Source organism: Carettochelys insculpta, chromosome 2, assembly GCF_033958435.1.
Source record: "Carettochelys insculpta isolate YL-2023 chromosome 2, ASM3395843v1, whole genome shotgun sequence".
NCBI classification, from domain to species: domain Eukaryota; kingdom Metazoa; phylum Chordata; order Testudines; family Carettochelyidae; genus Carettochelys; species Carettochelys insculpta.
Window position 1 is genome coordinate 174,064,155 of NC_134138.1, and position 16,756 is coordinate 174,080,910.

The 16,756-nt window shown below is 42.2% G+C and overlaps 1 protein-coding gene across 1 annotated transcript in view; it reads right to left on the reverse strand.

The window, feature by feature from the left end:
- ABCA13 (ATP binding cassette subfamily A member 13) overlaps positions 1-16,756 on the reverse strand; it is a 316,624-nt gene that overhangs the window by 271,061 nt on the left and 28,807 nt on the right. The window contains exons 6-10 of the mRNA XM_074986018.1: positions 15,176-15,330; positions 12,999-13,123; positions 8,530-8,663; positions 2,100-2,264; positions 210-409 (exon numbers count right to left, since the gene is read on the reverse strand). Of these exons, the coding sequence (XP_074842119.1) occupies positions 210-409; positions 2,100-2,264; positions 8,530-8,663; positions 12,999-13,123; positions 15,176-15,330 (779 nt within the window). The remainder of the gene's footprint in view (positions 1-209; positions 410-2,099; positions 2,265-8,529; positions 8,664-12,998; positions 13,124-15,175; positions 15,331-16,756) is intronic.

Consider the following 16,756-nt stretch of genomic DNA (forward strand, 5'->3'; position numbering starts at 1 on the left):
GCTCTGAGCCCCTTTGAAATACTGGGCCCCTGTGCCTTTGTTTCCCCCACCTTGTTTCCCCCCCTCTGTCAGCAGTCCTGTGTATAAGAGCAAATGCTTTATTAAGATATTATCCTCTGATTATCACAGCTAACATTTATGCCATTCAAGTAAAGTCTACATAGCCATATCTTCAATAGTGAATATCAAAATGGGGATATGTAACTTACACATTCTGGGATTCATGAATTTTTTCTGGAAAGTTAAGTTCCAAGTTTGGACTCACATGTTGCATAAGGATATTTATTGCTGAAATAATTTTCTTGGCCTCATTGTCATCTGGATATTGAGACACAAGATTAGCCATGCTTCTTCCAAGTTCAAAAAGGAATTTCTGAGGCTCGCTGCTACTAAACCCCTGCTTGAATACCTAGCACATTAAAAGGAGAAATAAAATCTGCTTTATTACCAGAATGGAGCACTTTCCATTTTGCAAAACACAAATATTCTTTACAAAACTATCTAAAATCATATTTTCTTCCTCAAGAGTTACAATGTACAGTGAAAGTTTTCTCTAGTGATTCATCTATACACCGAAAGGACTAGCTTCATGAAGGCCCATGATAAGTATAATCAGCATGCATACCCACTTGGCAAGTACAGGGTTTTCAGTTATTTCACCTACTTCCGCATACTTAGGGCCCAAATACCTTGGCCTGATTCAGTGGCCCTAAATTCTGCTAGTTGCAGGGAGTCGCTAGCAACTGCTGCTCCCCTCTTACTTACCAACTTGCCCCTTATGCTCAAGGGGATATATTTAGCAGCTATACCAGCTTTACTTTGCGAGGGATAGCTGTGTAAAAAAGTAAGTACTAGGGATAGCTTTTACATCAATAGCTGCCCTCTTAGGGGTCAAAAGGAGGGCCAAAATCTGGAACAGAGTATACAGTCCTTCAAGTGGTCACCACTAAAATGTTACCATATAGTAATATCTTATACTACCACAGGAATTTAAGTTAAATATAGTAATTATGTGGTAAATACTGACCATTATATAACAGTGTTATACAGGAAGGAAGGGTGGAGTAGTGAATGGGCCTCAGGAGACCTGGTTTCTCGTCTTTGTTCTGCCAGTGGCCTCTTTTGCAAGTCACTTCCCTTTTCTGTGCCTCATTTTCCCTATCTGTAAAATGGGACTAGGGAAACCGACCTCATTTGCAAAGAACTTTAAGGTCTGCTGATGAAAAGCATGTTCTAACGATAAGTACTATTATTACATTCTTTTACCAGGAATGCTGCTGAAGTGCACAACGTGTTTATGAAAACTACACACAAGCTCTGCTCTGCTGTCCTTAGATTAGATTGGAAATTCCTCAGAGCAGAGACAGCAGTTGTGTATGGTGACCTGCTGTGCACTCCTAGGACTCCATACAAATAGCCTTTATCCCAAGAATACACACTTCAGTTAAAGTAAATGGCAAAATTCAGACAAGGTGTGATCATCTTTAAATTGTGATTCCTTAACTGTACTTCACTTGCGATCTATGTGGAACCCTTAGCCTCTTCTACAGGTGATGACACATGCATGACACCACTAACCTAGCTGGATCTTACTTTTCAAGACATCCCATAACAGGAGAACTTGTAGTGATACAGAGGAGAGCTAGAGATGCAGCCCTGTGTTCTGCTTCCAGTTGTATCCAAACACTCTCTCAAATACAAATCTAACTAGGGTGGTAATTCATTATGAGTGAAATTCATTCCTCTGCAAGTAGACAGCACACAGTTTATTCACTAGTGAAATCCTCAAGGTGGAGTTTAAGAGGGACTGCGTGCATGAAGTGAATTTACACAGAAGTGAATTTCCCTCTGTACGAGCTCTGAGGTTTTATGCCTCAGCTTCAGTTAAAGAGGAGTTTGAGCTAATTAGAAACTGGATAAATAGGATTTCCGTTACATTTCCAACATAAGCACTCAGTGCTAACCATGCAGCATGCCCTTTTTTAAAAAATAGAGCATAGCCAGCCTTTGGTCTTGAATGTAGCTCAAAAACAGCAAAGGGTTGACTAACAGTATATAAGCAAAACATATATCGTATCAGCTGTCCTATTAAAGCCCGCCTGCACGTAGAGTTTGATCTTGTTGACAGAATTAACAATATAGACTTTGGCCTCCGGCCATTCAGGAATACAGCCTCCCTCATTATCCTTTCTGTTAGCTTCAAATTCTGACAGGCTGGACAGGACTGAGTACACAAACTGCTCCAGTGTGCCTTCTGTGGGAATCTGGCAGTGACAAAAGCAACTGATGAGCACCTCAGATAACCAGTCAGTATTATCACCCATATCAACTTACTTGTCAGAGTCAAACAAACAGAGCCAGGGGGCTGTTTTCAGGATGAACAAAGCCCAATTATCACAATCAAGTGATTGGGCAAGACTGCAAATGTACTCAGTGCATTTTGACAGGAAACCCCCCATCACCAAAACTCATTAGTCACTACCCAGCTGTGAACATTTCTGGGCTTGTCTACATGAGGGAATTTTGCATTAATGTAGCTTGAAACCAAATAAATGGTACTGACGCAATCCCCATTTTACAATGGTTCACCATATGACTTCAGGAATTTTGCACTGGGATAGCTTCCCTAGTGTGGCCACGCTGACACAACATTTACTGAAGCAAACAAGCTTTTAGATGCAATGGTGTATAAGGCTATGATTATTTAGGACTAATTACTCATTTCAACGTATTCTAGTTCACAGCTTGCAAAGTCTGCCAAATATTCAGAATGCTTTTACCTCATGTAAACTCTATCTGACTTGCGCTAATTTCTTTTTATTTTTCCAGTTAAAATTCCTCTGTTTCTTAATAATACCATTTCAAAGCACCACTCTGTACATATTGACTCATAGTAATCCTGTAATCAGACTTTTGAAATTGTGACATATCAAAGCAGTGCAGGGCTAGTAGCTACAAAGTGCCTAAACCTGCATCTACTAGTGTGACCAGGGACAGCCACATCAGCGGTGAGGCTGGAGGGGCGATACAGCCATGCCAAAGCAGCTCCCAGCCAGGGCACAAAGTCTGGCAAGCAACAGCCTGACAGCTGCTTGCACCTCTGTGGTACTATCAATATACAGGCCCATTTGGCAGTGTAAGTACCATATTGTCTGTTCTTTTCTTAACTTTTACATACCAAGGGTCCAAACATCTTGTTCTGACCCTGCTGCTCTAAATTCTGATAGTCACAGTGATTCATTGGCAACTGCTGTTTGCCTCTTACGCTCAGAGGAATAGATTTAGGTTGCCAGTTTTAGGTTGCTAGGGATGGCTTTTACATCAAGGTCTGCCCAGCAGCTCCACGGATATCCAATTTATATCCACAGATAAATTTCATATCGACACAGGACTCTACCTATGACAGGTTTATTTGTCTGGCAATAGAATAGAAACTCTGTGTACTCCCACTTCACTGGAGTTCATTTAAAACAAAAGCATACTTTCTCTTTCTGCAAATAAATCTGTTCTTATCACTACGCACAAAATAAGCGGAAGATCTTTTTTTGCTGTCTGTCTACCAGGGAGCACAGTGTTGATGATAGCATTTATAACGTGCACAATATCTGTCTAACATGACAATTCAGTTACCAGTCAACCTTTATCATGGTGCGTCTTCGGACTCATTTTCTTCTCTTTCATTCAGGATTTTCACCTTCTTTAATTGAGTGGCAACCTCCTAGATTAAACTTCTAAACAATACCCACCTAAAGCAATCAAAATTTATAACAGTGAAGGGGGCAGGGGACTGTTATTGTAATTACAATTATTTGGTCCCTGAAGTTTTCATCATATTAAACAGATTGAATATATTAGTAACTGAATTAAGTTGAGGGCACTATAGTTTCATTTCTTCTGAAAACAGAGGAGCTGGAGTCCAAAGTGCATGACCAAATATTAAAGATCAGCAAATGCAGACAGTTTCAAAATTAGCATTTAATTTGAGAGTTTAAAGGAACCAAACCTGAGGGCTTGTCTACACTTAGCACTGAATCGACATGTTGGAGGTTCACCTTCCGGGGTTCAAGTTAACTAAATCCAGTGCCGACAGCACCTCCAGCGACTCCCATACTCCCTGCAACTGTGAGCTATGCTATTCTCATAGCTGTAATTGCATATCTTAGGTCAACTTTCTAATATGTAATAATCTAATGTGCAAACTTTATATTCCTTTAGGGCTAAGCCAAGCTAAACAGCTGGAGACCCCTTGTATGTGCTTAGTGATGTTGGCCCAGAAGAACCCTGAGCTCTGTTACTCCAGTTCTGAAGAAAAAAGACTGAGGGAAGTTCTACACTGGGGACATAGACTGCAGAAATAGAGCCAAGTATTCAAGAGAATTGTCTGTGCTTCCATGTTCAGGCTGTCCTAATGCCTGTGTTCACACTTGATAGTTGGTTGATTAAATCTAATGGATTATTACAATGTTTAATTCTTGACTATTTTCTCACTACTAATAATATTAAAGAGGCTGTCATTTTTGAATGGAAAGATTCACACCCACAGGCTTTTATCTTCAAACACAAAAATTCTGTTTTAAAACACATGAGGATAAAGGTTCAAGTGTCATTTCTGAAAGGTTAACTACCAAGATGGCAGAACCCCATCACCCTCCTATAAGGTGAACAGAGCATGGCATGGAAACGATTATTTGTTTTTAAGCAGTTCCATGTGCAGACATGTCTGCTGAAGCTAATTACATTTATTCTGATGGGAAATGAAATGAGACAATTTTCACTCTTCTGACTGCTGCATAGATTTCCATCATCTCATTGTAATATATATTTACTTATATGGTATTTCAAAGACAATGTTAGGCAAATGGAAATATATTTTGGTTCTCCCCCCATCCCCCACCACCCTGCCCACCCCGCCACTTCATTTTGTTCTGCATTGTATTTCAAAAACTCTTATATTTAATAACATTTGAGTGTGCCAACACTGCAGCTGAGAGAGTGCTTCCTTACACTAGCTCTGCTCAAGCTAACACGCTAGCAGAATGCTGCAGGACTATGATGTCTCAGACAGCAGCCCAGGCTAGCTGCCCATGTACAATCCTGTCTGAGCACCACAATGCATACTCAGGTGACCAACCTACCTCCAGTGCTGTGGCAACCACACTCCTGTGTTTAGCTGGCTAGCTTGGACCAAGATAGAGCTCTTTGTCAATTTGCACTGAGAAGCGCGCTCCCACCTGCAATGCTGCCATGCCCATGTTAGATCTCAAGTTGCCTGTTTCCCTTCAAGCTATATATCCCCCCATGGAGGATGCAAAAAAAGCAAAAATAGTTGGCTTAGTTGACTTCCTTAAACTCTTGTACAGGTTGAACCTCTCCAGTATAGCACCTGCAGGACATGACCGGTGCCAGAAGAGAGAATTTGCCAGACTGCAGGACGTCACTGTTGTCTAGAAGCATTACCAATACTTCCACTGCTTACTGGGCTCTTAGGAGATGCTTAGAGATAAATTACATCTAAATAACAGCACAGAACACAGAGCCAGGACTGGTGGCTATGAACAAATTTTAAAGGCCTGCAGGAAACTTGGTCATACCCATGGTAAATTATCATCCAGCTAACTGAAATCATGATGGATTACAGATGTTGCTGGACATGAGTGTTCCGGATTAGAGAGGTTCAACCTGTACTCTGGATGGAGCATAGGCCATCTACAAGTCTCCTCCACTTCATTCTGTCCTGGGACAAAACTTCTAGCTGATCCCAGGAATATCCCAGTTGTTGTCTTTCAATCTCAGGAGATCTCCACATTTTCTGAGGTCTTCCTCTTTTGTGTTTTCCTTGCAGATTCTATTTGAGAGCTTGACGGACTGTGCTGGGTGATGGTTTTCTGGGAGTGTGGCCTAGCCACCCTACTTGTTTTCTCTTGATTTGAATGTCAAGTGGTTCTTGTTCTGCTCTGTTCAAAAGCTTCCTGTTCGTGACCAAGTATAGGGTGCGAGAAGAGTTTGTAACTGTCTCACAAGAGCAGTTTGACCCCTCTATGAACCCTTAGAGGAATTCTATACAAAAGCACGGTTGCCAATACTTTAAGGCTACACGCTGCAAAACAAATTATCCTGCCCCACAACACCTGCAAAACAAGGCTTGCTTGCCAAAACTTTAAGGCTACACTGGCAGTAGGCCACAAAAGGTAGTAATAAGAAATGCATAGGCAATTTTAGGCAATCTTATGTTCATAAGTTCAGCTTTATCAGCTAGTGTTAGGAGGCCTGTTACAGAGCCTCTCCCCGAGTAAAGCTCTGGCGCATAGGGTCGTCCCCCATGGGTGACTGCGGCGTCTCTGGGGCTCCTGTCGTGGGTGTCACGCGCTTTCAATAAACCAAATATAGCACTCACCTTCTGGGTGCAGCCTCGTTTCTGGGGAACCTGCACCTGGTTGGCTACACCAAGTCTTGCCATTTGATGTGAAGGGCATACCTCAGGCATGTGTTTATAAATGTCAATAGCTTGTGAGTTGAAGATTTTTCATATGACAGGTCTCACATCCATACAAGAGCACACTCTTCATGTTTGTATTGACGATCCATAGTTTTGTCTTCTCAGATCATATCTGTGATCTCCATAGCCGCATCTACACGAGCCGGCTACTTCAAAGTAGCCGTGACAACTTCGAAATAGCGCCCGCCACATCTACACATAGTGAGTACTATTTTGAAGTTGAAATCGACGTAAGGCAACGAGACGTCGAAGTCGCTATCCCCAACAGGAGATGGGAATAGCGCCCTACTTTGACATTAAATGTCGAAGGGCACGTGTAGACGATCCACGTCCCGCAACAACGAAATAGCGGGGTCCGCCATGGCGGCCATCAGCTGAGGGGTTGAGAGACGCTCTCTCCAGCCCCTGAGGGGCTCTATGGTCACCGTGTGCAGCAGCCCTTAGCCCAGGGCTTCTGGCTGCTGCTGCTGCAGCTGGGGATCCATGCTGCATGCACAGGGTCTGCAACCAGTTGTTGGCTCTGTGGATCTTGTGTTGTTTAGTGCAAGTGTGTCTGGGAGGAGCCCTTTAAGGGAGCAGCTTGCTGTTGCCCGGGAAGTGCTAGTCCGCCCAGTGACCCTGTCTGTAGCTGTTCCTGGCACCCTTATTTCGATGTGGGCCGCTTTGGCATGTAGACACTCCCCTGCAGCGCCTACTTCGATGCAGTGCTGCCCAACGTCAACGTTGAACATCGACGGCACCAGCCCTGGAGGAAGTATAGATGCTATTCATCGAAATAAGCTATTTCGATGTAGCATACAAATGTAGACGTAGCTCATATGAGACAAAGAGTCTTGAACGGAGCTATTGTTTTTCCTAATCTGGCACTGATAATCTTTTCTGGCCCTCCATCTCTGCTCACAATACTCCCCGAGTACATGAACTGCTCCACATCTTCTAGGTCACCCACTCCCACTGTGATGGTATTGTAGTTGGACCGGCTGATCATCGTCTTGGTCTTTCCCTTGTTCCTTCTCAGATTAGTCATTAAAGCCGTGTCTACACGTGCACACTACTTCGAAGTAGCGGCACTAACTTCGAAATAGCGCCCGTCATGGCTACACGCGCCGGGCGCTATTTCGAAGTTAACTTCGACATTAGGCGGCGAGACGTCAAAGTCGCTAACCCCATGAGGGGATAGGAATAGCGCCCTACTTCGACGTTCAACGTCGAAGTAGGGACTGTGTAGTCGTTGCGCGTCCCGCAACTTCGAAATAGCGGGGTCCGCCATGGCGACCATCAGCTGAGGGGTTGAGAGACGCTCTCTCTCGAGCCCCTGCGGGGCTCTATGGTCACCGTGGGCAGCAGCCCTTAGCCCAGGGCTTCTGACTGCTGCTGCGGCAGCTGGGGATGCATGCTGCAGGCACAGGGTCTGCAACCAGTTGTCAGCTCTGTGTATTTTGTGTTGTTTAGTGCAACTGTGTCTGGGAGGGGCCCTTTAAGGGAGCGGCTTGCTGTTGAGTCCGCCCTGTGACCCTGTCTGCAGCTGTGCCTGGCACCCTTATTTCGATGTGTGCTACTTTGGCGTGTAGATGTTCCCTCGCAGCGCCTATTTCGATGTGGTGCCGCGCAACGTCGAAGTTGAACATCAACGTTGCCAGCCCTGGAGGACGTGTAGACGTTAGCCTATTTCGATGTCGCTACATCGAAATAAGCTATTTCGATGTAGGCTTCACGTGTAGACGTAGCCTAAGGCAGTTTTGTGTAATGCTGTGACATTTGTTGCTTCTAGTGACGATTGATCTTCCTCAAGAAGCTCATCATGTATCTCAATGCAAACATAGTCTGAACAAAACCCACAATGCTTTTATTTAAGTTTGTAGACCGAGGCAGGGCTGGTGTTATTTATCCAGTATAAAATTATGTGATGACAATGCCTACCAAGTAGCTACCTCAGAAAGTTATTGCTTTAGTGTCTATAAGGCATGAAAAGCTCTTACTAGTTACAAAAGAAAAAAAACAGAAAAGGACTGTTGACATTTTTAGAAATTTACCTTATTTAACTCTACTGTATAGTTCAAGATTTTTCCAATATGAAGATCATCTAAGCCAAATCTGGATTTAAGTTCCATTTTGACTGCATGTGGATCCCACGCCAAATCCCAAAGAGTCAGATTGTACCGAGGGCCTATGAGAAAAGATTAATTTATGTTATACATTTCTTTAATGTTGTGATTGTATCTTTCTAGTAACCTATCTATGATAAGTTCCAGATGCAACAACGTCACCTTCTGAGAGAGGTATGAAGATTTGAGTATTTGCATTCATATTGGAGACAGAAATATTGCATATGCACAATTTCATTGGAAGACTTGTGAGTGGAGTTCGTCTAACTGCACAAAGCCAATACTACATCTGTTGACTTTTGGTCTATACCAATAGCCAATACCAGTTTTACTAGGATTAGAAGACTCATCCCAAATATCAAAAAATATATAGTGGAGAGCTTTTGCATTACTCAAGTAGAGTCTGGGTGGTACTTAAGACTCCTGACCAGTCCTCCAGGATGCCAAAGCATTCATATTTTTGAACTATAAACAACTTTCATTTCTCTTAGACTTAAACTAATGGTTACCTCTGTAGTGAATACCTCATTCTTTTGGATGGAAACTGCTTTTTATTATAAGAATAAAAAAAAGGCTCAATTTTCAAAAGTATTAAGCATTGGCCTAACTCTGCTTTTACTAAAATCATGGTGACTTCAGAAGGAGCAGAGTTATGCCAACACTGAGTGATTTTGACATTTCAGCCTAAAATAAATGTTCAAATTTACCGTAAACTTGCTGATAGGTACTACATCAGATAAGAAAGAAACAGGGACCTATTGTATGCTTTTGAATGTGCTGGCTTACTGCCCATGATCTCTGAAGCAAAATAACTGATTTTCTGTTCATTTACTCAGTCAATAAGTAAAGACAAAACACTACAAGTGCATTTATCAACTTTATTTTATAAACTTGGAAATGTCACGGCCTTGCATACACAAAACTGCACTTCACCTTCCAGAAATTCTATGTGTATACATTAGGAATATAGGAGGCAGAAGGATCTACATCTGGAGCAAATATTTCTCAAATGCCCGTCGTTTCAGGATGAGGATTCATTTTAGTCTTAAAGCTATCTATGTTCCAAAGAAATCTGGCACCTCATCTCTTTTCTAGTTCAAAGTTATTTACATGGAACCACAGAATTCTAAAACTGAGGTTACAAAAAGTTCTTTACACTAACAGGAAGAATCCCACCACATTTTATGTTTCTTGCCTAAGTAATATTTTGTTTGTCTTTTATACTGACTTTGTCCTGCTGTCTTCACAGTGTCTTACATCTGAATCTAACCAGGCTGAGAGGTCTCACAGGGTGGAATGCTGCTTATACAATCTCAGTAAGATGCTTCCAAGAAGCTACATTTTCTGTAGCCTTCAAATCCACTTACATCCTTCCCTACTTTTCAGAACAACACTTGCATGCAAAGTCTTTTCACTTCTCCCTTCTCGTCTTCTCAATATTATTTCAGTTGGGAAAAAAAAGTGATTCTTCACTTTGCTTGACCATGTTTTTATGCTTATGATTTGAGTTCCTTACTGTATACCATAACATAACAATGACGTCTACTGGAAAGGAGGACCACAATTCAAAAACAAGTCCTTAACTCTAACTAATAAAGGAAATCATTAACAATACATTTAGAACCACTGTTTATCAATCTACTTTTCTATCTTAGCTATTGCTGGCACCTTTCACTCCTGTATTCAAGCAGTACCTAGGTGGATAATTCATAGACATGCCTTCTCCCCTTTTCTTTGAATAGTTTAATAACCACATTTCCTTATCTCTCTCATGACTCTCTCAGCTCAGTCTACCTAGGGCATGGAGCCAGATGTGGAGTCAGCATCTCATACCAAAACAAGCCTAACAGTGATTAGTTACATACTGAAATGTGACATATCATGTCGAAAACAGATGTAAAGAGCAGAACAGATGGCAGGATTCCCCTCAGAGTGAGTGCCAACAGACCTTGCAGCATGTCATTTATCCAAATTAGCATGTGTAATTTGGCATGCGACATTGAAACTGTGTGCAATTGGGCTGGAATAAATGATCACAGGGGGTAAATGGACTGTATTGTGCTATTCGGTTTGAATGAAGATGCAACGTCTGTTCTCTGGAGTTTCAGATTGTGTACAACATTTTAGCTTCTAAAATCCTTACTTAGGGCTTGTGTACGCTTAAAATGCTAGAGTAGCATGACCATCTACTGAAGATATAGTCCTTCAGTGTAGCTGCTACCTATTCCAACAGAAGGATACTTCTCTCAAGAGCTAGGTTAACAGAAGCTAGGTCAACCTAGTGCTGTTTACATGGGAATTTAGGTTGGCTATACCCTCTGATATGGATTGCTCACAATCTTGATCAATGTAGTTCAACTGATTTAATTTTCTAGTGTAGACCAGACCTTAGTTACAACTTCTCTCATCTTCAAGAGATATCCATACATATTCATGCTGCACACAACATTTAACACAAAAGCCTCTCCTATTCACAGAGGCTGCGTCTACACGTGCACGCTACTTCGAAGTAGCGGCAGTAACTTCGAAATAGCGCCCGTCACGTCTACACGTGTTGGGCGCTATTTCGAAGTTGAAATCGACGTTAGGCGGCGAGACGTCGAAGTCGCTAACCCCATGAGGGGATGGGAATAGCGCCCTACTTCGACGTTCAACATCGAAGTAGGGACGTGTAGACGATCCGCGTCCCGCAACATCGAAATAGCGGGGTCCTCCATGGCGACCATCAGCTGGGGGGTTGAGAGATACTCTCTCTCCAGCCCTTGCGGGGCTCTGTGGTCACCGTGGGCAGCAGCCCTTAGCCCAGGGCTTCTGGCTGCTGCTGCTGCAGCTGGGGGTCCGTGCTGCATATACAGGGTCTGCAACTAGTTGTTGGCTCTGTGTATCTTGCACTGTTTAATGAAAGTGTGTCTGGGAGGGGCCCTTTAAGGGAGCGACTTGCTGTTGAGTCCGCCCCGTGACCCTGTCTGCAGCTGTGCCTGGCTCCCTTATTTCGATGTGTGCTACTTTGCCGTGTAGACGTTCCCTCGCTGTGCCTATTTCGATGTTGGGCTGAGCAACGTCGAAGTTGAACATCGACGTTGCCAGCCCTGGAGGACGTGTAGACGTTATTCATCGAAATAGCCTATTTCGATGTCGCAACATCGAAATAAGCTATTTCGAAGTTGGGTGCACGTGTAGACGTAGCCAGAGATAGCCATGTTAGTGTATATTCTATCAAAACAAAAGGCAGTCCAGTAGCACTTTAAAGACTAACAAAATGTCTGAACACCCTGGGGCTTACTTTCTGAGAGAGTGCGGGGGAGATAGGGAAGATCTGACCAACAGGGAGGGAGTTTAGCACACAAGAAAGTGAAAGAACAATAGCACTGATTACAGCCCACCTGACTAAGTGAAATTCAGTCCTGTATAGGGGGCCAGCATTCAGCCCAAGTACTTGTTTATCCTTAATTTGAGGATTTATGTGGGATTTAAGAGTGAAACAGGCCTACATAGGAGGGGTTGTTTCACCCAGTACAAGCAAATACTACTTGTCTGTCTGCTCACAGTTCTGCCAATGAATCATAATCCTGATCTTACCCTGGGGAGTCATAAGTGGGAGAAAAATGGAGTGGTATCAGTCATTTAACAGGCACAAACACCAACTTGAAAGCCAAGATAACAAAGGAGGAATTAGAACAATTCATTGTTCAAAGCTCAGCTGAAGTGTACCTGTCTTGCCTAGTGGCTGTGGTTGTACAAGAGCTATAGGAAAGGACAACACTCGAACACATACTGAAAGCCCCAAGAAACTTCATTGATTTCAGTGGGATTTCAGCACATTTATTCTCCTTGACTGGAACCTCACGGCAGTAAGGGGGAGAATCTGGACACAGTCTCTAAAGACCAGACTGTGGAGTACAGCATTTCTTAAGCTCTCAGCTAGATTCTGGCTGGCTGGTCACACAAGGGGAAACCTCTCAATCACTGTTTCTACCTCAAACTCACTCCAAGCACTTATGCAGCAGAAGGGATTCAGCCCTTGAGCAAAGACTGGCAGTCACAATAGAAGCCAAAGGAAGACTAAGATAAGAAAGCCACGTTAATTTTCACTTGCACCTAGGCCACAACTTGAATCCAGTTCTCTTCATAACCAAATGCATTTGAACTAACTTACTGTGAAACACCCTCCCCAGAGAACCATCACTAAAAAGGAGCTCATTATCATTCTATTGTGTTGTCTGACTGTGTTTATAAAAGGTTTGTCAGGATGCCTGGACCATCTTCAATGACCATCTTTGCAGAATCTCAGCCAGCTGCTTACAAAAGCATTTTGGCTCCATCCTGACATGCCCGTAATTCATGAGGAAGAAAAGGAGAAAGAAAGAAGCTAACATACACACACTGCTTTCATTTACCTTCAAAGCTCCAGTTTTCCAAAAAGCGCAGCACTGTAATGGTTACATTCAGTCCTATCTTCACTGCTTCGTAGAAATTTTGGTTTGATGGAACCACATCTAAATCTTCTAGGGATATGAAGGAACTGAACACAAAAGTGAAAAATCAAGGACTTGTCAGAACTCAGTAGGCTTCAGCATACTCTCTGGAGAGGTAGCAGAATGTGAAGTAGAGTGGAATGAAAACATTTTTAATCAAAAATGGAGCTTTGTCAAATGATGTTGCTAGTGAAAAGCTCTGCTTTGCTAAGTTTTCTACACAAAATCCTCTAGAAAACCCTGAAATACATGAGTTTGGTGATGGTTTATGATAGATATCTAAGATCTGTCCATTATCTTGCAAAAGCTGCACTATACCTTCAAAAGATGAGCCTGAGTGCTTTAATTCATAACTTTACTGGACACAAATATTCAGGGACTGAGTAGGCAGATTGTTGTATTAAGCCATAAATCCACAATCTGTAATCCAGTTTAACACATCACCTGTTACAGGGAGGAAAAGGGGGGCTAAATGGGACACACCACTTCGAATGATCTATTGAAATGCATTAACTACTGATGTTAAAAACCATATATTTAGCTACGACACTTTCACTACATGTCCTAGATCTGAATAATAGTTCTGTGCAGCTCAAAAGCTTGTATCTCACACCAAAAGTTCATTCAATAAAAGATATTGCCTCATCCACCTTGTGTTTCTAATATCCTGGGACCAGCTTGGCTACAACATTGCTTACAACAAAATAGTTTGGGGTTTTCCTCTAAATTTCTCAGGCCAGTTTTGACCAACTCTATTGTCAAGTTGTTGTCACTGCAATTACATGATTTTTTTTCAAATCCACACCAATTTTATCCAACAGTTCTTACAGCTTCTGTCTATGGCTGTTACACAAATGAAAATCCCACCTTTTTTTTTTTTTTAAACTTGATAAGCTGTCGATGTACTTTGCTATTTCAAGCATCAAAAAACTGCTAAAAAATTAGTTGACCTGCAGAGCTGGGAGGGGCTGATGTTTAGACCAGGGGACACCATATGATAGCTTTGTACTACAGTCCCCTTTCTCATTTACTTCTCAGATGGTAGATTCTTTTGTGCATCTCCTGATAGGTACAGCAAAAATGACAGCCCAGAATTCTGCCTGCATTTTGTACAAGCTGAGAGCTCTAACTTATGACAGCCTTCTACAGCTGCCAGTGTAGCTCATCTTCCACGCAGAATGGCCTAGAATGCAGCATGTAAGAACAGTCTCCCTAAAAATCCCAGCTGGGCCCAGTAAGTTCAAAGCTGCAGAACAGCAGCAACTGGCATTCTTTGAATTCTCCCCCAGGCCACTGTGGTTCTTCTATGGCACCATGGTAAAGAGAAGCAGGGGACAGACAGGGATCTTCCTTCGATTAATGAAAGTGACAGTGGTCACACATAACTCTCCAACCAGAAGAATCCCAACAAACATGACAAAACTGACACTGATATATACAGAAGGATCATTTCAGCCATCACTAATATGTAGCAATCTCTCAAAGATTTTTTTAGCTGGGATGCACATGGAGGAAAGGGAAACTTGTGAAGGGGTCTAAGGCAAAAGAGAGGGACTACAGAAAATAAGGAGGAAAAAGCACCCCAAGCTTTCCAATAGTACAGGTATGTGCTAAGTGAAGGATAGGTGTAAGTGTAGCAAAACTAATGCAAATTCAGAATGTTCTTCCTAACACTCTGTGTGTTGTAACCGCGCACTTTGGGATTCCCAACTGAATAAGAATTCTAATAATATTGGGCCTGATCCAGGGACACGAACATACCAGAACTCAGTATTAATAGACAATTCTGAAGCGATCAGTATAATTTAATACACAATCAACAGATCTGGCAACAATAAGGCCCAGGGACTTTTTTCTTGGGCGAGAGTTCATCTCACTCTCCACCCACATGAGCCATCTGTCAAGCTAACATTGACCTCAGTGCAAACAGAGAAAGGGCAACACAGACAATCCCAACCTATGGCTGCAGCCTACTACAAATTCTCCTACTATTCATTATGCAAATGGTAAGCACAATGAGTTAGATAACAACATCAACCCGTGGCCATAAGAGAAAACACAAATAGCTCCTGATATATTATCTAGCTTTTAGTACTTACTTCTTAATAATCTGCAGAAACTGAGCTGTAGCATTTATCCCGTCTTCTTTGCTGGCCTGCAACCCTGGGAGTGAATTCAGAAAGTCCCAGAAATCGGTTTGACTGTAGAGGCGTTCAACTGCAGAAATCATCTCCTCAGTTTCATTCAAGTCCATCTCGATTTTTAAGAAAAGTGTGTTAAATATGACCCAGTTATTTCATTGGAACTAATGAGGAATACAGTAACTGTCCTTTACCTTGCTTCCCTTCCCACTGACCACATGTATTTCTAACCATTTAAAACCATTCTTTGCTGTGGCGGCACTGTATTGGTGAAATTTACCATGGGAGCAACATCCTTTTTCAACTGGTGGTGTTTGTAACTCTGTTGTAAGAAAACTGTGTTATAAAATCCTAAAGAGCCTTTTCCTCTGCTTCAGTTCACAAGTGCATAGAACATGCCCTTGCTAAGAGATGGATTCATTTTGAACTCTGAAAGATGAATAGGTTGACCATAGCAAAACAAGACGGGAGGATTTTGAGAATCAAAACTACTAGTCTGGCAGGGACAAAGAGGAGTGTTATAACGCGGCCTGTATGGATGCCAAACCCACTTCACACCTCTTCATGGAAGCCTCTCATGCAGACAAACAAGAAAAGGATTAAGGGGATGGACTCATTTCTGCTTAACTGACTGTGACCAGAGAGATCTATTTGGCTGGGTCCTGCTTTCAGATGCTTCTGTAAAACATACAATAAGCTATGCTAAACCCTAGCTTATGCACAACGTTGGTGAGACCTTCAGCAGGATTTCTCAGCGTAAGTACTAACCAACACAAACAAGGCTTGTAAAAATTCAAAGGCTCCAATTTTTACTTTTTAGATGAAAATATATAAAACCTTCAAGGCAAAATTCAATGAAAGAACATCGACATTTTTCTTTTTAAAATGTGGATGAACCCATTTTCTGTTTTTATTTTCTCTTCAGTGCCAGGGAGAAAGCTTCATGCAGCTTCTCTCAATTCAGGCTCTCAAGGGCAATTTACAAATGGTACATTAAATGGCATCCAATCTCAGTTTATAAACTGGAGGTTGAGGTTTCATGAAAAGTCAGAAATGGTCACTTAAAAAGTATGGAGAGAATCCACTATTTCATCCTTTTTTTAAATAAAGGTAATGATTGGGGAAGGATGCAGAATTGACCATACTGGAGTTTGAATTCTGTACCAGTTCAGTCTTGGACTGCTGTTGAGGCTGCCAATTATTATGTTGGTGGGTGATTTATCTAGTAGGGACTGGACAGACAGACAACTCTTTTCACAGAGGATATCACAGGGTCCCATCCAACCCCACTGCGTGTTCTCTAAAGTTAGGGTGCAATCTCTTCTAGGTAGCAACCACCTCGCCCTCTTTTTCTGTGAGGTGCCTATCACCTTTTAGGTGCTGTAGAAATACTCAATAATGCTCAGTACCTAAAGCTAAATCTTTTAAAGATGTTTTATATGATGCTTTTATATGTTTTTGTACACAAGAATGACCTAATGCACTTTTGTTCAGAGAATAGCCTAATGCACTTTTTAAAATTTCTAGTTGTATCAACAG